At 47.4% G+C, this 23,388-nt stretch overlaps 1 protein-coding gene across 1 annotated transcript; it reads left to right on the top strand.

Moving 5' to 3' along the window:
- Nucleotides 1-261: 261 nt before the first annotated feature.
- STK25 (serine/threonine kinase 25) lies at nucleotides 262-21,677 on the top strand. The gene is made up of 12 exons (XM_052803860.1): nucleotides 262-453; nucleotides 1,416-1,542; nucleotides 7,925-8,155; nucleotides 9,372-9,428; nucleotides 10,533-10,641; nucleotides 11,921-12,078; nucleotides 12,345-12,530; nucleotides 12,747-12,892; nucleotides 13,795-13,909; nucleotides 14,202-14,273; nucleotides 17,762-17,898; nucleotides 19,464-21,677. Exons 2-12 carry the CDS (start codon nucleotides 1,492-1,494, stop codon nucleotides 19,501-19,503), a joined length of 1,302 nt encoding a protein of 433 aa, XP_052659820.1. The 5' UTR covers nucleotides 262-453; nucleotides 1,416-1,491; the 3' UTR covers nucleotides 19,504-21,677.
- Nucleotides 21,678-23,388: the final 1,711 nt, after the last annotated feature.

Below are 23,388 nucleotides of genomic sequence, written 5' to 3'. Positions count from 1 at the left end.
CCGCTGGGATGGGTAGTCCTCGCGTCCCCCCCCCGCGCCCCCCGCGCCGGAGGACTTTCCGTCCCAGCAGCCCCCGCGCTGGCGCCCCGCCCTCCCCTCCCGCCGCGCCCCCTCCCGCGGCCCGCCGGGCTCTGTAGTCCACGGGGGCGCCCCCGCGGCCGGCCGGCACCGCGCGAAAACTACGCCTCCCGGCAGGCAGCGCGGCGCGGCCTCCCCCGCGGCCCCCGCCGCCCCCGCCGCGCCGTGTTGTTGCGCCCGGCCCGGCCCTCCCCACCCCTCTCTTCTCTTCTCCTCTCTTCTCTTCTCCCGGTGACCCCGCCGCCGCGGCCGAGCTCGGTGTCCCAGGGCAGCCCGGAGCGGCAGCGGCTCCGTGTGCCGGGGCCCGGCCCGGCATGGCAGCGCGCTGCCCTTCGCGCGGGGACCGTTGGCCGTAGAGTGCGGCGGGCTGCCCGGGTAGGTGCGGCGGACCCCGGGGCCGGGAGGGGTCCCGGGGACCGTGCGGGGAGGGGATCCGCAACAGAGGGGGCCTGAGGGGGCCGTGCGGGGCGGGGGGAACTGTGGAGGGGGCTGGCGTGGGGCGGCTCTGAGGAGGCCGTGATGGGGCGGGGGGCCCTGGGGGGGTAACTGGGAGGAGGGGGACGGGGGTGAGGTGGGGTGAGGGGTCCCTGAGCGGGGCTGGGGGGATGTGCGGGGGGGCTGTGGGGCCATCGTGACGGGCGAACGCTGAGGGTGCCGTGGTGGGGAGCTCTGAGGTAGGGGGCCCTGGAGAGGGCCGGGCCGGGAGTGCCCGGGGCTGGGCTGAGGGGTCGTGCTGGGTTGGGGCTCTTTTGTTGCTGGGGTGAAGGGGAGCCCTGTGGAGAGGGTTGCTGAGGGGCACAGGGTCTGGGGGCAGAACTGGTGGGGGAATGCCCAGGCGTGGTGTGAGGTTGGGGCTCCCTGAGGAGAAAGAGGTGCACTGGGGAGCTGAGCATTGCAAGTAGGTGTACTGGGGAGAATGGGAGTGGAGGGGTACCCTCCGTGAGAGGATTACTGGGGAACAGTAAGGAGGAAAGGGCTGTCTGAGGATAATGCTGTGGGCTGTGCTGGGGAAGATGCTGGGAGTGGTGATGAGGGGATAGTGCTTTAGGGACAACTATAATACTGGGGAGTATGCTGAGGTGATGGTGGGGAAAACGGTGCCTGAGGCTTTGTCAGTGTATATCATTAAAGTGAGGTTCCTTGATACATCTGAAAGGCATGTCTGGAAAGAATTGAGAAATGGGGTTTGCAAGGAGGGGCTGGCATGCTTAGAATGGGCTGGTAGGTTCAAGGAGAACTGCAAATCAAGGAGAAGAAAGATGCAGGTAGCTCTTTTGGGGAATGAGCCAGGCTCTGAGAACCTTGAATTAGAGCTGTTGTGTTCTTGCTTGTTGTAGTTGACCAGTGGATGAGAAAGCATCGCTCTCCTGCTGTGCTACGACGTCCCAACCCTCCCTGATTTTGCAAAAGCGGATGTCTGACTATCCTGTAGGCATGGCTCACTTGAGAGAATTTGCCAGCCAGGTAAGTGGCAATTAAAAATTTGTTTTAAATTCTTGTATCAAGAGCAAACTGTCTTAAGTTTGCTCTTGAAATGAGTTTAAAACAAATCACCAGAAAATCACTTTTTGCCACTCTCTTTCTCTCTTGCACATGTCTCAGTTTACTCCTGTTAGCTGATTGATTTGTGTCTTATTCTGTGGTGGCATTGGACTGAGAGTGTTAAGTTGCCAGTGATATAGAAAGGGAATACTTCACCCAGCATGGTGCCTTTCTCTGAGGTTAACTTTGCTCTTCTTAGGGAGACAGGAATCATTGGCTCGCTGAGTATTTTGGGGAGGGGAAGTCTAGAAATGGGAACAGAAAAGTGCAGACTGTGCCAGACATACCGTACTGAAGTGTTCATAGCAGTAGCCTGAGAAAAATGGTGCTTGTAACGCAAATGCATAAGAGGTAGTGATATTTAATACTGAACGTTTAACTTTTCTGAGAGAGAGATCAGCCTCAGTGGATGTGGTTAAATCCTGTTGTTGTGATGACATTTTCATAAAAGGAATGTGGAAGGATGACGTCATGACTTGGGACTAAAAGCTAAACCACATTAATAGTATTGGCTAGAATCTTCTTTCTTCTGAATTTGGTTGTGGCGTGTGTTTGATTATAGGCAGATGTCAATACTGAATGTAGGTCTTGTTAAACCATGTTTTGTGAGAATTTTTGGCATTTTTCTCTTCTGCTCCTAGGTATAGGGTTATAATACTGAAAGCTTTAGTGGTTTGAGATGATGCTTTCTCCAAGCCTTTTCTGATTTAAAATTGATTTGCAATGCATCTTAGTTTGCATGCTGTCTTTCACATAAACTGTTTCCTCAAAGCGTGTATGGAATTAAATGCAAATACAGTGCCTGAGTGAGTCGTATAGGGAGAGAAATGAAAGGAAAAGGAAAGGATACTGTCTGGTTAGGGCTGAGAACTGAGTTCTGTAGCTACGGAGGAGGTTGCTCTGAAGCTTTTTTGTACACAACATTCACTAATGAAGCTTATCAGAGTTCCAGTGGTCTCATCTCTGAATTTATTCTGCAAATATAAGGCATTCTCAGATTCTGTCATCCCATGACTCTCTGGTCCTCGAATAGGAAAGCAGTCCATGTTGTCCATTCCTCAGGGCTCTTCAGAAATCCTTGATGGGACCTCATAATCTATGTTACTGAGGCTTACAGTAGGAATTGGCTCAGAGTTCTCTTCACCAGAGTTGATGGAGTGGTGGGAGGTACTGTGAAAATCGAGAGACTAAGACTTGGGCTGGGATGTCAGAGGCTTGACTTGTCTTTGATTCCCAGTTCTGTTGCTGATGTGCAGGGTTACTTTAGGCAAATCCCCAGGTTGCTTTACCTCTGTGCCTCCATTTTCCTGCCTCAGCTAGTTGGCTTTCTCTCTTTTCTTGGCTGCTCTTTGCTGTGTACATACAGAAGAGTGGGTCTCCGGTCTTTGTTGGGAGCCCTATCTGCTAGACGATGTATTTGTGTCACTGTGTTTAAAGCTCTGTTCTGAGCTCTGTTTCTAGTTTTGTGGTTCCTTATGTGACCTTGAAGAAGCCATTCAAGTTCTCTGGCTAAGTAAAGCTTCGCTCCCTTGAAGCAAAAGAATACTATCTGTGGAGCCAGTTGGGAGTTTCAGACAAATTCGTGTGTTTCAAAGTGTTGAACACAAGCTTCCCTCTTGTCTGTACTCCAGAAGTTCAAAACTGTCTCAGGTTTAGCAGTTGAGAAGAGCCATGTACAAATTTCTTATAGACAGGGAAGCTTCCACGTTTCCAGATACAAAGCTGGTTTCCCCAAAGAGAACATGGTGCCTGCTGCAGATATCTCTGTTGGTGGCCCAGAGGTTAGCGTGTAGCATGCAATGTGGGTAAATGCTGGATGGGAAGGTGGGGAGGAGAGGAGGCAATGAAGGAAAGAAGGTCAGTAGTTGAGGTTTATTAAAACCAACTTCCTCCTTCCACTGCATTTGGCAGAGGAAAATTATGTTTGTTTGTTTGGCTGGTTGGAAAGTGCTCTAGTCAGAAATAACACTAAATGCTGCTGTAGTTCCATATAAACCTTTGGAGGCTGCCAAACTCCCAGTCAGCTTCAGCTCTCAAACTACTATGTCCATGACAATCTTTTTCTGTTACACACTTCTCCCATATAGAACAGCGATTCTGATACTGAACTGCCCCAGACCAAGGAACTCTCACTTCTAAAGGGTTTAAGTACCTCTCAGTGTTTTATGCAGCAGATGCAGGTGTGACTCTTGCTCATGATGCTGAATATGACTCTTTTGAGAGTGAGATCCAGCCAGACACAGCCCAGAGAGAAGACCTTGAGCTGGTTCAAAGGGTATTTGCTTCTGTTCCCAATATGCAGCTTATCTTTCCAGGTAGTAGCTACCCTTTCCAGGGTAGCTATTTACCCTTCTTCTCTAGTCTCTCAAAGGCTGTGGATATCACGTCTCTGCAGCTGGAGGTGTCAGAGCTGCCAAACCCATTCTTTCCCCATGAAGCAGCTGGTGTTACTGCCAGGCTTGTCTCATAACACACTGCAATTCTTAATTCCTGATGTCTGCAGTGAGTCGCTCTGTTTTAAAACATGGCATCATCAGTTGTGATGGCAAACACTCCCACACCTGTCATGACAGAGCACCCTTCTTTCCTGTGCTGTGAGATTAGATCCTGGAGGGCAAAAGTGGAGCATGTTACTCGTAGATTGTCCTCATCCCTCTCATACTTATTCCCTCCCCTTCCTGCGCATACAACCAAGATAGTGCTTTGTGTGCTCTCCCCCCAAAGCCTGTTCATGCCTGACTGAACCATCTCTAGTGTCTGACTGCTCTCAATGGGGAGAAACAGCATGAGGCTTTTTGCTCCAGAACTGCTGTGTAATTGACATTCAGTCAAGCAAAAAGGTACAGTGAGGTGACTATCCCTTAAAGGCTTTACGCATTGTAGTAGAACAAGGAGCAGCAGCTGGTCAGCTAGCTCTTCAGACTCTGGCCTGGAGCTCCATTTTGCAGCCCTGGTGGGTTCTGTGAATGTGGAAGAAAATGGAAAGATCCCAAGCTGGTGAGCAGCTGCAAAGTTGACAGGTGCTAATAAGCTTCTTTGGGTTATCTGTGCTCATTTATGCAGGTGTAAAGCATTTCACCTGGATTCTCTTACTTTCTACTTTGCAGCCAGGGTGATTATCTGATAATAAGGCTGGCACTGAGATTAATTTGTATTTAGAAAAGGGGTAGATTGTGCTTGTTAGACCCTTCACTGCAGTGCTCTGCAGGTGCAAATCTATTGGGGTAGGGGAGAGTCAGGCTACACAGAATGTGTTCTTCTCCTCCCATGCCCCCCACTTGAGCCCCTGCCCCGAGCGTGGCAGCGTGCTTCTCTTCTGTCGGAGCAGTGCACTTGCATAGCTCTCCATTCCTGGCATAACTACATTTGTTCTACGGTCTGGTGAGTGCCGATGCTTCTATGCCCATCGATCTGAACATTTGCTCATCAGCAGCGAGTTACCATGTGGCAGCTCAAACGGGAACTTTTTTTTAATGGACAAGAGCTTTTGAGCAGATGTCCTGCAGACTAGCATCGTTTTATCTATCTTAGTTTGTCATGGGAATTCAGGATTGCTTTCATGAAAATGCCATCTGGCAATGTCTTCTGTGGTGTCCACAACAGTAGTTCACAAGGTGTTCCACTGGGCAGATATTGACCTGCTTGTATTGGGGATGGGCCTGTTTCCTCCTCCCTGTTTACGGAAAGTGAAGAAGTTCATTAGCTGACTCTGGTACTGCAGCAGGTGTCCAGGAGACCGTAACTGTGGCTGGAATGACTCTCTGCCACTTTGCCCCATACTCGCTCACTAGGTTCTGGCTGTTGCTGGGTATGACTTGTGTGATTTTGGCAGCTCTGTCAAGGGACGCATGTTCTGAGGCCCTCCATAGAGTCATACTCTTGCCCTGTCTCCTGAGAGCTCTGAAGCATTTCCAGGTCAGTTTTGAAGTGACAGGTACTGGGAAGGTAAATCCAGTACCTACAAAGTTCCCTGTTCCAACCTAATGTGATGGGCCTGTCTCTTCTGCCCATCAGAGTTGTATCGCTTTCCTGAGTCCCTTGGGCAAAGTTTCCATGTGCTTGTCAGGAAGGTTTGTCTCCTTCACCGCCCTGACCTGAACTGCTTTGTTCCACAGAAAACGGGATAAACCGACATCGAAGTATGGAAGCTTGTTTACGAAGCTGTCCGTGATCACAGAGCCCAATACCTAAAACAGTGGTTGTCCCAAAAGCTGCCTGCAGTAGCTGGTGCCCTTACGTTTGATGTCCTGTTCTTGAAGAATCAGTCCTAATTCTTTGATGTGCCATGCCAGGCTGAGGAGGGGAGCAGTAACTTACACCTTGCCATTTCTTTTCTCATGGAAAAATTACTTACATGGGAGGGGAGGAAGGTTTTCTTGCAGGGTTGCTTCCTGGCGGGTTTCATGTGGATAGTGTTTCCTTTACTAGCTGAGCCAGGTGCTTCTAGGAGATGATCCTCTTTATCTCCCTTCTCCCTGATGTGTGGGAGCGGCTGATATGGTGAGTGGCATTTTTACAGTGCAGTAGGTGAGTGTGCAAGGTAACATCTGGGCCACCTTGCTGCCCCTTCCTGTAGGTTGGTCAAGAGGTGGAAGCTGCTCCTGGCCTCTTGTGAGCCTGGACTAGCCAGACTGTTCTCCCTGCACTGCAGTCGTCATTCTCATGTTGTCTCCTGGCATTTTTCAAGCTCAAAACCTCTTCCTTTCCCCTGCCTCACTCTCTCCAGTCCCTGTTATGTATCTCCAGTTCCTTTCATCTCTGCATATCCCCTCCAGCCTGTTTCCAGTGCATTTGTTCAAAGTACAGCCTGTTTGGGTGTTGCCATGGATGCACAAGGATATTTGGTTATCCTTCTGCGTCTTGGACTGGAATGCATGTGGAAATCCTGTTGAGCGAGCTGACTGTAAAGCTTACTCTGGGCCTGGCTTACTCCCTATAGCAATGCACTGGGCACAGAAGGCAAACAACCTGTAATGACTGGCTGGCTTAATCATTAAGGAGCACCTAGGGCTGCTCAGTGATGGCCTGCTGCTAGAACCTGGTGTTGGACGGAAAAATGCAGCTGCCCAGTTCTCAGATAAAATCTCTACCAGGTCAAGTCCTTGAAAGGGAGCGGTCCCTCTGGGTGACATTTTGGAGGTGAGACTGAGAAGTTCTGGGTGTGGAAAACTCACTGTAACAGCTTGGCTGCTTCCTGTAGGTCAGGCCATATTTTCCAGATTTTTTTTTTTTAAACTAGACTTATTTTTTTAAAAATGCAGAAAAACTAATCACAACGAGCCTTTTAGTAGCGTGAAGCAGAGCAGGACCTCCTGGTCTGCAGCTGGACAGAATGAAATAGCATCAGAAAATTATTCTGATTTCTTCCCTTTCTTGTCCGTATTCATCTTAATAAAGAGTTAACTTTGAAGCTGCTGTTAAAGAGTCAGTATTTCTCTGATCATCTTGGTAGCTTCCCAGTTGATGTGCTTATCTAATGAGGGAAATGCTTTTGCATCTGGGCGTGCCAGCCAGAGGAGAGGCTGTTCCAGAAAAGCAGGTCTGCAGATGGAGTGTCCATTCAGCTCTCTTGTCTCCTCTGGAATAGGCAGGTGTCTGGCCTACTTGCTGCTGACCTTCCAAAAGACATGAGGCTCCATCTGCAAACATCTGAAGAGAGCAGGGCTGGGTGCTGCTTGGAACTCAGGCTGTAGCAGAGAAGACAGCTAATGTGAACTGCTACTTATATTACTGGAGTATTTCACCCTCTAAACAAGTAGGGAAGGGTGCAAATCTTTCAAATCTTGCCAAGCTTTGAATGCAGGAAGGCAGTCTAGGGAAACATCCTTGTGAACTTCCTATGGCCTCTTGCTTGTGCCCATTTTTCATCTGGATCTTCAAAAGGCAGCTGGTTCTGGTATGCCTTGCCTGTCTCTATTCAAGCGTGAACAAGTGCTTGCTCATGGAGCTGCTTTGGCACCAGTTCAGTGCCTGCAGTTGAACAGTCCTGTCCCAAAGGTGCTGACACTTTCTGTAGAGATACTTGCTGACATTCTCCTTCTGGGCTTCTCTCCCCTTCTTCCCCCGCTACAGTCTGCAGGGGTGGAAAGCCCACGTAAAAGGTTTCTTCAGTTCTTCTAATCTTAGATATATTCTGTGTTAAGCTTCTCAGCATGTGGAGATCTTTTAGGATATGTGAGTTTCGGGTGAATTAAACAACACAGTAGATGCATAGATAGGGAGATGAGCCGTATGGGTATGCATGGTGCTCTGCAGGCTGCCGTGGGACTTCATGGATATTTCCCATCTCTGCTTTCTGGTTTAGCACTCTAGGGTGGATCCTGAGGAGCTGTTCACCAAGCTGGAGCGGATCGGCAAAGGATCGTTTGGTGAAGTGTATAAAGGGATTGACAACCGCACCAAGGAGGTGGTTGCTATCAAGATCATTGATCTGGAGGAGGCTGAGGATGAAATTGAGGACATCCAGCAGGAGATTACAGTGCTCAGCCAGTGTGATAGTCCCTACATCACCCGGTACTATGGCTCCTACTTGAAGGTAGGACAAAGCCATGGTAATTCTCTTGCCAGCAGTTTGGGAATGGGGTGGGCTTCTGTATGGGTGCTGCAGCTGATGGTGGCATACAGCACCGAAAGGTGCCCAATCTGTGAGTGTCTGTGGCAGCAGGAACAGCAGTGGCTCTGCTCACTGCGTTTATGTGGTCTTAATAGGAAGCTGGGCTTTAAGACACTTGCAAAGCACATGGAAATGAGGTGCCTGGTACAGTGTGGTCCCAAAAGCAGGGCACTTCACTGGAGAGAAAATTATTTGTTGAAGAGGCTGACCTCTCCCCGGTTTGACCGTTCTTGAAAGGAAGTTTGTGGAGTACTTTTCCAAAATACCACAGTTTTAGGGTACTACCACTGGGGCTTTTATGCCTCTGGAAAGAAGAGGAGTTTGAAACTGTACTTTGTGATCTTGTGATCATCATTTCATCAGAAGTAGTGAAAAGAACAGGAACTGAGTCTTCGGAGGAGTGCTGATACTGCTTCCATTGAGAAGAGGTTTAGGAATCCCCAATGGAAGCTACTAGTGGTGATGACCAGAAGTGGCCTCTGCATGCCAGCTGCTGGAGGTATATGTAACACTGGGTCTGTAGCAAACAGTTCCTGAGCTCTTTGGATCCTGATTATTCCTTGCATATTTTTCCAAAGGCTGTAATGCATTTTCTCAGCCTTCTACTGAAAACTCCAAGCAAGCTCTAGTTTCTTGGATCTGCTGCTTATCTCCTACCAGGACCCTGTGAACCTCAGTCTGGAATTCTCTTCTCTGAGGAGTAAGAGAGTGTCTTGCTGATCGTACCCTTCAAGCTGGCAGTCCTGTTAATGAGATCAAAGGCCGCAAAGCTCCCCTGTCATTGTCAAGAGGGAGGTGTGCTAGATCTGTTGCAGTGATGTTAAATGGCTCCAACTTGAGAATATGCTTATCTCTGTGGGCTGTGTAGTCTGGTGCCTGCAGGGCCACTAAGCTTGCTCAGATAAAACTGCAGACTGAGAGAAAGAAATGTACTGGGGGCAGGTCCACTGCTATAATGCTGTGTCAGCAGGAAAGAGGGATTTGGGAGCTCCCTTCTTAAGCCTCTGAAAGCTGTGGTGTGCAGCATCTCTTAGATTGTGTACGGGACTACTCATGTGTCTTGCTGCCTCTGGGGTGTTTCACTTTTCTGCCTGCTTTTTTTACAGTCTTTCCTCTTGATTTGTGCTCTTGCTTGCAGGGCACTAAGCTGTGGATAATCATGGAGTACCTAGGAGGAGGTTCAGCCCTGGATTTGGTAAGTATGTGGTAAGCTCTGGACCATGACAAACATTGGCTGGAGCCTTAGTTTGTGAAATGCCCATAAGCTGGACACTCACTTGCCACACACCATCTTTTTGACAGCCCTGTGCCTGAAGGGTAGGCAGTGCAGAACAGACGTGCTGGTTATGCATATCCCAGGACAGAGGAAATGTTTGCACAGAGCTCAGCTGTCAAAGCACTGTACTCCAGCGTGCCCTGCTGCTTTACAATGGGAAGAGCCAGCAAACTGAAATGTGACAGCAGCCAGTTGTTTTTGAGCAGTGTAAATCCATACTTCACCTAATAAGAGTTCATGGTATTGTTCAGTGCTTGCATAGCATCAAGCTCAGCAGGGACCTGGTCTATGATCAGGATTCCCAGGTGTTTGATAGTACAAATTACGTCTAACAAGTTACCCCAGATTTTAAGGGAATACAAATGCAGAATAAACGCATGGGCAAAGTTCTGCCATGCTGTATTCTGTTACAGGATTTTGCTTTTCTCCTTAGGACAATAAAGCCTGTTTTTCCAGAGCAGTAACTAAGGTCATGTAGTGAAAACTGCTGAGCCTGCACTGACTTGGAGGAAGGGTGTAGCGGAGGGGCTGTCATCAGCAGAAGTCATCTTAGTGTCAGAACCTCAATTATTGCACTGAGAAGGCAGGACTTGTTTAGAGGAGAACTGATGGAAAGGAGAAGAGCTTTGATACACTACTCTATAGCCAGAGGGTAGAAGTTGTCTCCAGGCTGTTGCAGTGGCTGAAATTCAGTTCTTGCATGCTAGCAGAGACTTGAACAAGAGAAGCTGTTAAGATGTTCTGTTCACCAATGTATTTCCAGGCCAAAGCGAGAGATGAGCATCCTGCTGTTTGTCTGGGAAGCCTTTAATAGACTAATAGAAAATCCCCCAAAGATTTTCCATTTAATGTTGCCAGGTGCAAAGTCCAGCATTCTGCTTGCAGGATGTGCATCAGGCATGCAGTAGGTATTTCCTGCTGAATATGACCTGCTTGGCCAAGGTTTCCAAGTAACAAACTGAGAGGCTGGAAAATCCAAAGCATCAGTCACCCTCCTTTAAGTCATCTTTTGTCCTTTATCAGCTGAAGCCGGGACCCCTCGAGGAGACTTATATAGCTACTATCCTAAGAGAAATCCTAAAGGGTTTGGATTATCTACACTCTGAGAGGAAGATCCACAGAGACATCAAAGGTAAGAGAGGAGAGCTCAGCCCTCTTTCTTGTAAGGGATGTTATTAACGTAAGATTTAGAAGTATTATACAGCAATAATCTGAGAAGTTTCAAAGACTGTTTCTCAGTGCTGCTTTTCCTGTTGGGTTGCTTGTTTCTGAATCTGGTGCTTATCATTTTATTGCAAGTCACATTTTTCCTGTCTTTAGGGTTTAGAGTAACAGTAAGGATCTGTAGCTCTTCTCTGGCATTTGTAGTTTGGACACGCAGGGGGCTAAAGCAAAGGAGTCAATGAAAGGCATGCTCAAATATTAGCCGACTCTCAGTTATGTCTGGACATTTGCTTTACTGCTGGACCCCAAGGCGTGTGTATGCTGGTTATCATGGTTATAACTTATTGTAAAGGTGAGCTGTCCTCATGCAGGGTTCACAGCCCTAGAAAATCAGGGCAGCTTGTGTCAGCTTATCCTGTTACTGATTTTTATAGACATTGGCCGTATGCAGTGTAGAGAGACCTGGCATCTGCCTCCCAATGAGCAGTCTCACACTGAGCACAGACCATCAAAGGACAGCAGGAGGGTGAGAGGACAGTGCTGTGGAGATGTGGCCAGTGTTGGATGCTAACTGCTCTGACCCTCTGCAGGAGGGGATGTGAGCAAGCAGAGCAGAGAAACCTCATGCAGGGAGATACACAACAGAATCTTTTCTACATATGTGAGACCACACATTTCTAGTGCTGCAAGCTGTGCAGGACTGTTGGCCACCAGCAGAGTTGGGAAATGCTGAAAGTTTGTAGGTAGGGTCCCTCTCAGAATGGAAAGTCCTACAAAAAAACCCCCATGGCCCAAAACATGAGCAATGTTGCTCTCTTAAGCTGAGTGAGTGGGAAGCAGTACAAGACCAGGATTTGTGAGCTCTTTAGAAGGATTTGCTATTTAACCTGTGCTGAATGCTACTCTGAAAAAAAAATCAAGACCATTTGAGGTATCTTGGGCCATGTTGCACTCTCTTCTTTGTGTGGCCAGGAATCACATCTAGTTGATTGTGTGGCCCTTCACATCTACTCCTTGCTACTCCCCTAGAAATATTCCCCTTCGGATCCAGCCAAGTGGAGGAACTTGTTCCGTGTTACCCAGCAGAGGTCAGAGCATGAGAATGAGTCTGAGGCTGGAAATCCGAGCTGAGCATTTTCACTGGGGCAAAGGAGGATGTCACAGGAGGTCCATTCTCAGTATTCAGTTCTGTGTGTGCTGGAGATGATTCAGAAACCAGTGGACTTAATGCTTATTTGTGTGAACAGCTGCCAACGTGCTGCTTTCGGAACAAGGAGATGTGAAACTGGCTGACTTTGGGGTGGCTGGACAGTTGACAGACACACAAATCAAGAGAAACACCTTTGTCGGGACTCCATTCTGGATGGCACCAGAGGTCATCAAACAGTCTGCTTATGACTTCAAGGTGAGCTGGGAGCAGGAGGATCGCTACTTGGTGCTACTATATATGAGATGGTGCTAGGGTTAATACAGGGATTGGAAGTGCTGCTTATTGCAGGAATGATACTTTCCTGTTATGGTTCAGGGTCTGTTGGGGAAGTTTGTCTATTAGACATGAAACACCCTGATTTTATGTGATCAGCCCTTTGGCTGTGCTAAAGTTGCATGCTTCCATGTTGCAGAATTGCTCCGTGCTGTTCCGTGCTGTCACTGTTCTTGCTCTTCTTTCAGGCAGACATCTGGTCCCTTGGAATTACAGCCATTGAACTAGCAAAGGGAGAGCCTCCAAATTCTGACTTGCATCCTATGAGGGTTCTCTTCCTGATCCCCAAAAATAACCCTCCAACACTTGAGGGTCACCACAGCAAGCCCTTCAAGGAATTTGTGGAAGCCTGCCTCAATAAGGATCCTAGATTTGTGAGTATTGCTGTCCACCTGTGAATTTGCGTAAAGTATTGCAGAGGTCAAAGATTTATTTAGCAGGAAGACCTTTTGGTGCAAGGCTCCTGGAGAGGAAGAAGTACTGAGCTTGCCGAATGGACGGGCAAGCCTGGCAAGAATTGAAGTCCATGCACTTGTGTGTTTAGTGTACGGAGATGGTTAGATGTAGCATGCTTTCCTTATTTGCTCCAGAGGCCAACGGCTAAAGAATTGCTAAAGCACAAGTTCATCACACGCTACACCAAGAAAACCTCATTCCTAATGGAGCTGATAGATCGATTCAAGCGCTGGAAGTCGGAGGGCCATGGAGAAGATTCCAGTTCTGGTGATTCTGATATGTACGTACATGTTCTGCATGGAGGGGTGCCTCTGCTGTACCCTGCATGCCCTGGGGTGGCCTACTGCAAACAGCTCAGGTCTTTTCCCCACCTTGGTTGGAGATCTTAAAGTAGCTCAGGGAGACCTGTGAGCACCTGTTTGTGGGAGCAGGTGACTGCTGCCTCAAGAAACAGGCTGTTACCTCCTGTTCAGTGGGACCTGGTACTCTATTCTAGTCTTACCCTGTGGAGCCTCTTTATTGAGTGTTGAGGAATCAGAAGTACTAACAAGAAATGTCTAGTCTGTGTGTAACTAGTAAAACAAGGCTCTTGTTGCCTTTATTTTATGCACATTCAGTTAAATGCAAGAGCTACAGGCTTCAGTAACTGGCAACAGCTGTGTATGTGTGTTTGTGTATTCATGGGTAGAGAGCTTTGGTACTGATGTGGAGGATAATGAGGCTATGAGCCTTGGGTGAGGAAAGAGCGCTTTGTTGCCAGGCTGGTGTCACAGAGCTTCTCTTCACCTGTAGTGGCAGCGACTCAAGTGACCAATGATTCTAGGAGGTTGGCTTGCAATATCTAAGCCTGGCCCCTCAAATTGTGCACTTGGATTGTCTTCAAAGTCTCCTAAATTTAACTAGCACTTGAAACTGTCTTCAAGCTGGCTAGAGCAGAAAGGTGGTTGTGGTGATTTGGAAACGTGATGTAGTACTTAGCTCAGATCTCTGTGGTGCTGTATATGGGCTGTAGAGACTGAACCAGTTTCTCTTTAGGATTTTTACTGGGATAGGGAAATGCCTGTGCCCTGTGGTGATACGACAATCAGGTGGGGAAGAGCTTGTGACTATGGGAATGCATGGGTAAAACTCCCAGTATATGGAGCTGAGGCTTTGTCTTGACCTTCCCCTTTTCATTTGCAGTGATGGAGACACAGAGGATGGAGACCAGGGTCCAATCTGGACGTTCCCACCAACTATTCGCCCCAACTCCTTGAGCAAGCTGCACAAAGGAATGGCTCTTCATGGTTCCCAGAAGGTCTGTTTGCTATCTGTTCTTTCAGAGGTGGACTGAACTAACACAAGTGAGGGTCTTGGGGAAGCTACCAGTCACTCGTGTTCTGTCTAAAAATTTACTTCAGTCTGGTATCAAGGGTTGGTGCCCCAGAGTTGCCTCTTCCGCATCATCAGGGTCCTGCAATCTGTGGCTTTCGTGAGACCTGGTGAGGGGACTGCCATCAAAGTGCTGTGAATTTACCAAAGGCTTAGTAGTTTATGTGCCCTGGGAGCCTTTGCCTATGCTTGTAACTTCTTTCCATGTTGCTTTCTAGCCGACTGAGCCCATCAAGAGGCAGCCACGGTCACAGTGTCTCTCCACACTTGTTCACCCAGTTTTTGGGGAGGTGAGTAGAACCGTCTTGGTGTCTGTGGTGGCTGGAGATGAAGTGGAAAGCGAGTATGTCCCTGGAGTGTCCTCTCCAATACACTTGTGTTCCTAGAAGCATAGCATTACTATGTTGTCTTCTGGTGAGGATAAGGTAGAGGAGTACCTGTTTCTTATCCGCGTCTTAGGCTTGCCAATGCCTGGGTAACTCTGGATTCTGATGTCCCTGGACGCTGTGGCTGAAGTTCAGCTCCTTTGAGGGCAGGCAGGTATTTGAGCTTGCATGTTGCTGTGCATGTTCCCTGCCCTCATGCTATATGCCGCTGTCCACAGCGGAGTCACTGAGGGAAATGTGGGTGGATTAGAGCAGGAGCTGGCTTTGCCAGTTACTAGGCTGCCTTCTTGATTTATACATGCCTGCTATTGCTAGCATGCCAAGGCCAAGGAGTTACCACCATACGGCCTGTGGAAGGTAGACAGAGAAAATGCGTTTGGAAAATCCACCCTGTTTCCCTGCATTGTGTCCTGGGTGGGGATGCAGAGTTGAAGTAAAAGCTACCATTAATGATGGGATAGTGTCTGTATCAGCGGAGAGCTGAATTGTCTTTCCAGCTCAGTGATGTTTTAAGGGAGGAGAAGAGGATGATAATCATAAGGGGGCTGCTGGCTAGGGGCTTCAGTTGCTGTTTCCAGCAGGAGTATAGGAAAGGTGGTTCTGCTTCAGAAGAAATCACTTAGACACTGCATGGCAGGGTTCTTTTCTTGGGTTACTGGGTCACAGAGACCGTTTCTCTCATCCTGATGACTTGTTCTTTTCTGGATCTTGATGTTGTTCCAGGGGTGGCCCAGCAGAGAGCTGTGCTTTTTCAGGGATAGTCTCTGCACTTAAATCTCTTTTCTCGGATCTAGTGCTATGTGGAAAGAGGGTTTGCTACAGGGCAGGAAGCAGAAGTCATTCTGAAAATGACTCATTCATTTTCAGTCATTCTCAGTCATTCTCAGGCTCTTGAGACAGCACCGCTTTGGAAATTGAGAGGTTTAGCTAACTGGCTTCTTCTGTACTCTACTGGGCTTGACTTTCCAGAGGTCAGAGCATGATGCAGAGGGTCTGGGTCTTGTAGGCCTAGACCCATGAGAGAAAAACGGTTAAAAATAATGTTGGTTTCTGATGCAGGCAGTTTATTTGTGCAGCATAATCACTGACATCTGGTTCTCAGCCCTTTCTGTTTAGGGGCCTTCTGGGGGAGGGGGTGGTCAGAGCTGTGAGTTCTCCAAACCAATGGGTAAATCTTCGTGCTTCTCCTTACCAACCTTGCTGCACCAGTTCCAGGCAGTGGATCTTTCATTTCTGCTAGTTTGACTCCCTTGCCCCAGATTTGCTGATCCTCCTTTCCTTTGCTTAGACTTCCCTGCTGGCTATGCCCATCCCACTCAGCGAAATCAGGTGCAGGAAAGGTTCTGGGCAGTCTCTGAAATAACCTGGCTTCTATGTGCAGTAGTAGGGGGCTGGAAGAAAACTTTTCTCCAAGTAGGAAATCTGCTTCACTGCTGGTTGCACACGTTGTTCTTTTCAGTTCTAGTCTCCTACCAACAGCAGACTTTCTCCTTCTCACCATTGTATTATTGCCTCTTAGACCTGCTAGGTTTTGATCACATCTTTCCATAAAAGGGCTGAAGCTGGGCTTTGTGAATTGAAATCTTACTGAGATGCTGTTCATAATCTTTTATATGTCTTCCCTGCATGTGTATTATTGGATGTTAATATTGAAAATGACCCATGGTGGGTCATTAACATGGATGTGGGCAACTGCAGATCTGGAAACCTGTCTGCCCGTTCTGGGGCAGGGAGGAAAGGTAAGGTATTTGGGCCTGGAGGGCCAAGCAGTAAAATAAAAGCCAACCTGTAAGTCTTTGCGTGGTACAGCTCTCTAACCCCCTGCTAACCTACAGAAAACTCTTCTGCAGTGGAAAGTGGCAGAGTAACACAGACTGCTCACATCACAGGCTGCTGGGCAAGCTAAAGGTCAGTGGCTTGGCATCAAAGGCTGATGATAAACTGGCAACTTACCTGCAGGACAGACCTTGTGTCTCATTTTGCTCTGAGGCAGACAGTCTTTGATCGGGTAGACGTCAAATCAAATCCTTGGCTTTAGCATTACAACTATTTTTGGCCTAAGAAGTCTGTATCCTTGATGTGTAATGGAGTTGCCCTCTGTGCCCCCTGCCACTTCTGAATGAGCAGAGGCATGTGTGAGTTGCTGCCACAGCTGAGGCTTTGTGTTAGTGAGCAATTACCCCACTGAAGAGGCAGCAGCTCTTTTTGGCTAGGAATGGTTTTATTTCCAGTGGGGGACTTAGAGCACTGGGATGGCTGCAGCTGGGGATTAGCATTCATATTGTCCTGCTTTCTGGACCATGGAGAAAAGGCGAGCTCCAACAACAGGAAAGGCTGATCCTAGAATTGCAGGCAAAGAACTGTGAGGCTTATGTAAAGCCCTTTAATCAGCATAGTCTAACGGGAGCTTAATTGAACTGGACAGTGGTTAGCTGGCAGACATTGCTTGTTCAACAAAAGGTTTTGATTTTTGTTCAGCTCACTGTGTAATGACGCGCACTAGGGAAGGGCCTGGCGCATGAGCTGCTTGTGAGGAGGAGGTGGGGAAATGCTGCAGAGGATGCGACTGTGGGTTTTCCGACGACAGACTCCTTCAGGCCTCAGCATCAGTGACCTGTAAGGAGTTCCTTAATGACAGAGGTGTAGCTATTTCAAATTAACAACTGGAACCATGTGCAAGTAGACTTGTGGCTGGTGAGGCCTAGTCGGAGTGCGCTAACCATGATGGATGTGAACTGAGGCTTTTCATCTAGGGCAGATGCTGCACATGGAGGTCTTGGTGCGTGGGCTTCATTCCCCTGCTCCCCTGGGGAAAGCTCGCTCTTGGGGAGGATTGTTGGAGACCAAGTGGCTCAGGATCCATAGTGTGGCAGTAGTCTGCCTTGGCCTCCCAGCCACTAGAAGCTACTCAAGACTTTTTTGTGGTTATTAAAAGTGGTGGTGACTAACTCCTGGTGTTAAGATATTTTTCTGCCCTACCTGTCTGCAAGCCTTTGTGTGCCTCTGGGTGCTAAGCTGTTGTTAGCAGCAAGGGTGACTGTACTGGTTCAGATACCGCTGGAGTTCCTTGTTCTGTTACTGCTTATGGGTTTTCAGGGCTGTTGATCCATTTCTAATATCATTTAGTTTGTTTAGGAGTACATCAGGGCCTGTTTGTTAAGGACTTCAATTGCTATCAGAACCTGGAGGAAAGTTGACACAGACAACTGACATTGGACTTCTGTCTTCCTGACCTATGAAAAGAGCCCTTTTTCATTTTTTTTAATGTTTGCCCTCCTGCACCCTTGTGGAGTCATACTAAAAGGGAAAGGGACTTAATATCTGTACTGCACTGCTTGACCAGTGCTTTCTGCAATGAGATAAGGAACTAATGTGCTGTTTCTGGGTTGCAGCTTAAAGATAAGCACAAGCAGACTGGAGGCAATGTGGGAGCGATGGAGGAGCTGGAGAATGCCTTTAGCTTGGCTGAGGAGTCCTGCCCAGGCATCTCTGACAAACTGATAGCACACATGGTAGAGCGGGTACAAAGGTGAGTGTCCTGTAGAGCGTGAGCTGGGCTGGAGCTGGCAGTGAACCGAATCACTGTCATACTCCATCGCTATGGTAAAGGTTGGTGCTGAGCAGTCAAGACACCCAACAAGCGAATATTGATGACAGCTGACCTGATAGTCCCTTAAGTCACTTCTTTTAACTGCTTTTCATTTAATGGAAGTGGTTCTTCCTGCCTCAGAAGTCCTTTCTCACACTGAAAAAATTTCTGTAGTGTAGATGAATGTTGCAGAGCACGGAAAGATGCTGCTATTCACCTTCATCTTGCTTAGATATATAGAGATATATGATGTCCTGCTGGTCCCATTACCCAGGTAGCGAGCACTATGCAAAATGTCATCGGGATTGCTTCTGCAATAGTGAGTATCTGTTTCATCGCAAGGAATGTGCTTTACAGCACTACCCGCAGCCAGTCACTCTGCTTGCACAGCTTCAGGCAGCAGGAAAGTGTATTTTTCCTGAAGTGAAGTCTCGTAGAATTAAGTTCTTTGCTGCTCAGCAGGTGCTGCGTCAAATTTGCTTCCAGTACTGGTGCCAAGTTCAGTCACATCCATGTGTTGCAGGCAACAGTGTCAGATCCTGATCACAGGTTTATCAGGCTTTATTTAACATTAATTTTGCTTTTCTCCCTTTCACAGCAGGCTGTCCTAAATCTTGCCCTTTCCTCACCAGCTGAGAAATGTTAACATTTGGCCCCTCACTGGTTAGAAGGCTGGAAGTATTTTGCTATACATGTGACCAAAGGAGCCATTCTGTGCTCAGGTTTACAGTCTTTACACCCTTGAACTTGGGCTTTCTAAGCATTTACTTCTGATGGGTATAAGCTGTCATAGTTTGTGCCTTGTAGCTCAAGTATCCATTGGATGCTGTCAAAGAAAAGCCTTAGATATTAAGGACCGAAAATACTGGCCATCCTTGAGGGCTTCTGTTACTAAGTCATTCAAGCTTTCAAGCAAATATGCTATCGGCCTGTTTGTTTAGATTCCCACATCTAATCATCACTTAAAGCCGGAAAGAGAATACTCTTATCTCTTCTGGCTGACCCACGGAGGTGACAGAAAGTGTCCTGGTGATGCCTGCAAAAACTTTAGCCTCTAGCTGAGCAGGAGGTACTCGCAGCTGGGTGACATCAGGGCAGCTGTTTCAGTATCATTCACTTCTATTGGCCTAGAAATGGCACTACTGGCCGGCACATAAGTGCAAGATGCTGGGGTTTTTTTGGAGGTTTGCAAAACCTCACAGACCCTGGTTAGTTTCTTACTGTAAACCACTAGTGCTCAAAATTTCTTACTAGCCTAAAACTGAATCTTAAAAGCCTGAAAAAAGTGCCACCTTGGCTTTTTGTTAAATTGGTGTTTTTTTCTTTCAAGACTTCTTTATCTAGAAAACTGACAGTGGCAATGGGAGTGGGGACAAACACATCCACACTTACTTACCTCTTCATCCACAGACAGGCTGCCTGGCGCAGTGTGTGTGGGCTGTCTTCCAGGTGAGGGCTTGAAATGGATAGTAGTGACCAGTTTCACCCGTTATTCTTTCTTGTAGGTTTTCACACAGTCGGAACCACCTGACCTCTGCCCGCTGACGCCGACATTCCCTGCTGCTGTTTTGAGGGGGGAAGGATTTTTTCCAGCTTCATACGAACTACATCTCTAATCCAGACTACCATCTGCTATTGGATGTAACATTGTGTTACGGACTCCAGGACATTTCAGAGCCTCCATATTACACGTGTTTCCATGATAACCCAGGGTGGGGTTTGCAAAGCAAGTACAATTTAGACCTTTTGCAGAACCCGAGATGGGTGGTCTAATTGTTTTTACAATGTAATCAATGCAGTTTTTAATTGTTTCCCTATGGATGTATCCATTTTGGCTTGGTTTGATTCACAGCTTGGTACTGGTAAATGCCTGGCTACTGGAAAAGAGGGAGATTCTCTTCCATTGAGATATATTTCAAAGGTGAGCCTGATGGGTTTAGCCTCCTGCCCTTCCTAAAGAAGTGTTTGTGAGCAGTAACGTGTGAGTGCAGGTATGTTTGCAAGCTCTCCATGCATTATGGCCTCTGGGAAAGTGAGAGCAGGTCTCCAGTTGTTCTGGAGGATTGCTTCAACTCCTTCACACACCAGTAACAAAAAGCTTTCCAGTATAGCAGCAGCTGAGTAAGTAAGCTGCTGCTCTTTCCCAGCTTGTCATTTCACAGGAGGATGGGTTTGCTGACTGTACTTTTTTTTTTGGCTCTGGGACATCAGTTTGTATTAGGCCTTGGTTCATCTAATTCAGGCAACAGCAGAACTTGCCTTGGGTCTCAAGGGACTGGAAGGCAAAGTGGTTACATTTGGTTTGGGAGCTGGTGGAGTTCCTTTCTGTGGTGCTTTCTGCAACTAAAGCAACTAGATACACAGGTTTGGCAGTCCTAGTCTCTAAGCCAAGCAAAGCAGACACTTAACTGTGTGTGCCCAAAGGTTGCAGAAGGATTAAAAAAAGGGGGTGGGGGGAACACAACAGCCAAAGGTGCTGACGGGGCTTCAGTGCAAAAGGCAGATTGACGTTGTGCAGCAGTTCTTGAGGCAAGAAACCGGTCGTCTACAGAAAGGTATAAATTGGATGGCTAGCAGCAATGGTAGCCGTGTGGTGTTGTGGCTGGGGGTTTGCAAAAGCTGCTCTAGGCCTCCATCCCCTTCATCTCAACTTTCCCTTTCTGGCTCTTCTTTCAGCCTGGAATCTCAACTCACTGAAGCCAGGGCTCTGCTCCAATTGATGAGCTGTGGTGGTGTTTGCTAGCAGAGAAATTAAAGCATCTACTGCCATAGTGGCTGCTTAAGGTATTCCAGTGGAGTCATCCCCAACTAACTTTGCTTTCTGTATAATACTAGTTTATAAAGCAAATCTTTAATTCAGGTAAATGCACAGATCTTAAATCTATACTTTAAAGGTCTATAAAAATAGACTTAGGAAAATAACTTCTGGATAGCTAGTTGCTTAGAGATTGGCTCTCTAACTGTAAAGATATTCCCATTAAGTCAGCAAGACCTTCGCTATCCAGATCTTTCTGTCTGGGTGTGTGTGAATGATGTGACTCACCCCAAAGCCACTGAGAACAAAAGCTGTAGCTGTTCAGCATTTTTTTTTTTTTTAAAGATAGGCCACTTAGCAAGGCTTGATTTTTGGTATTTTGATTCAGACCTCCAGATTGTCAGTGCTGGGCTAAAAGTAGCTCAAAAGGACCATACATTCCCTCCTCCCGGTGTGCAGTGTTCACTGTAGCTTATGACTATCCTTTACTCTTCCTCTCTGATGGATAAATACAGGCTCAGCAAACACTATGAACTTGTCCAGTAGAGAAGAGGTGCTGCTGTTTGATCTTGCTGGAGATGATCTGCTGCAGAGCGGCATTTATCTGTGGTGAGAGCCGTCTCGGAGCCTGCATTTATGAAGAACCAACCCATTTTTTTTCCTCGGGAGAAGGGAGTTAACATATAGACAGGAAACTTACTGAGGTGGAAGGCAGAGGCTGCAGTCCAGCAGAAAGGCAGCTGAAGGGCTCCTGCTGCTTTTAAAGTTGCTGTTGATGACGGTAGCAAATCGTGTCAATAAGGTACCTTGTGTTATTACTCACATGCACTGCAGTGTAATGAGTAAACTTTTTAAAGAAAACAATCCCCACAAACTTTGTCCAGTACTCAAAGAAACAATGGTTTTAGTTTTTAAAAACATTGAAAGGGATCTGCCACTTTCAATAAAGTAACAAAACAAATGAGGCTGGTGTAACATTGTATTATTAGGGAAAAACTATTTGTTCAAATTGCTTTTCTCTGCATTCTCCTTAGTCTTCCTCTGCATCTTCCTGCCTCACATACAGTTAACAGCGACCCGTAAGCCAGACCCAGTGTTAAGTACTTTTGGTGCACAGAGGGAATACAGTGAAAGGCACATTACATCATTACTCCTTTAGCTGTTGCACACCGGTGTTAAGGGAAGCACACACTGTTTGCAAAAGGGTAGCTGTGCTCTGGAGAATGCTTCAGTGTGGTTTCTGCTGGAGTCTGTTTATTGATCTGGTGACAGGACTGTGGTGATGGTGCAGCCTTTCTCATCTGCAGCTGAAGTGGGGAAAGGGTAGTTTTAGTGCAGCACTTTGGGGATGAGCACGCAGAGATACGCAGATGGGTACAGCTTGTATTTTGTGGGGGTGACTGAAAGTCTGCCTTCTAAAATGAAAGCTCTGACAATTAATGTTCTGCCAACTGTCAGACTCTCTAAACCTTTACAACGACGTACTTAACTTCACTGCGTGCAAGCCGTGCTGCACTTGCACCCGAGCGGTTTCAGTACAGCTGGACGCTGACCACCTTGTGTACATGCATGTTGCTGACACTTCAGCAGAGAGAAAGCTCTGGTGAAGCTTTCTTTTTTTTTTCTTTCTTTTTTTTTTTCTGGTGAAGCCAATACGAAAGAGGGAGGTGAATTATCCACTGTAACAGGAGTCACTCTTGTAACTGGGGGAGACAAAGGGAGCAGTTGCCAGAACAGCTCTGGTAAGTTGCATTAAACACGTGATAGGAACTACTGCAAAAACTTGCTCTGGTTTCTGAAGCAGTGAAGCAGGACTCTGTTACACTGAGTGAAGGACGGCCAGCCAGCCCCGCAGGAAGCAGGGAACACTGGTAGCATTTACCAGAAAGGATGGCTTTTTGAAATGAAATGAGACCATGGATATTAAGCCATGAGGTCCCAAGAGCATGGGTTCATCTCTCCCTTAACATACATCCGGCTAGCAAGAAACCAATGAGTAAGGAGCAGCTGTATTCTGTTCTTTCCTAGTGCTCTTTAAGGAAACTGCTCATGATTGTAGCAAAGACAAAAATACTCCTGCAGGGTTCTGGTTAAATTAAAATACTACATGGTATTGCACAGAAGAACTGCTATGACACTGAAATCCTCATCCATCTGAAAGCTTGCCAAGGTAAGAGGTAAGCAGTTTTGCCAGGAATAGTGAAGTTTCTGGCTTTTAGAGCCTGTGCTCCTGCATTTTAAATGGTATTCTCCACCCGAGAAGGGACTTTTGTTGCCTGCTGACCTTGGTTTCTGATCAGCTAGCACCAGAGGCTCCTCTTTCAGGGACCACACCTCAGCCACTGTAGATAGCACATGCATCCTCAAGACAGGAAATATTGCGCTGCAGGTTAACACACATAAGCAACTTGAGGATCATCTACTCCTCAGTTGCCCAAAAATCTTAAGGAAGGACTTCTGCTCACTGCATCTCTCCTGCAACAGGAGTTGTAACAGTACTATTCTGCTACATGGATGTGACAGGAGGATAAATAGAGCATAAGTGTTCAAACAGTCTGTGGATTAGCCATGTAAGTACCTAACAGTCATGTACCAACACCTTTAAGGTGTGTCCTTCCCCTGTGTTCTTTGATCATTTTTCTCAATGTCTGAAGTTGTTTCCTTGTGTTCCAGGC

The sequence above is a fragment of the Harpia harpyja genome, chromosome 12 (assembly GCF_026419915.1).
Source record: "Harpia harpyja isolate bHarHar1 chromosome 12, bHarHar1 primary haplotype, whole genome shotgun sequence".
NCBI lineage: Eukaryota > Metazoa > Chordata > Aves > Accipitriformes > Accipitridae > Harpia > Harpia harpyja.
This window is presented reverse-complemented; position numbering and strand designations above follow the sequence as displayed.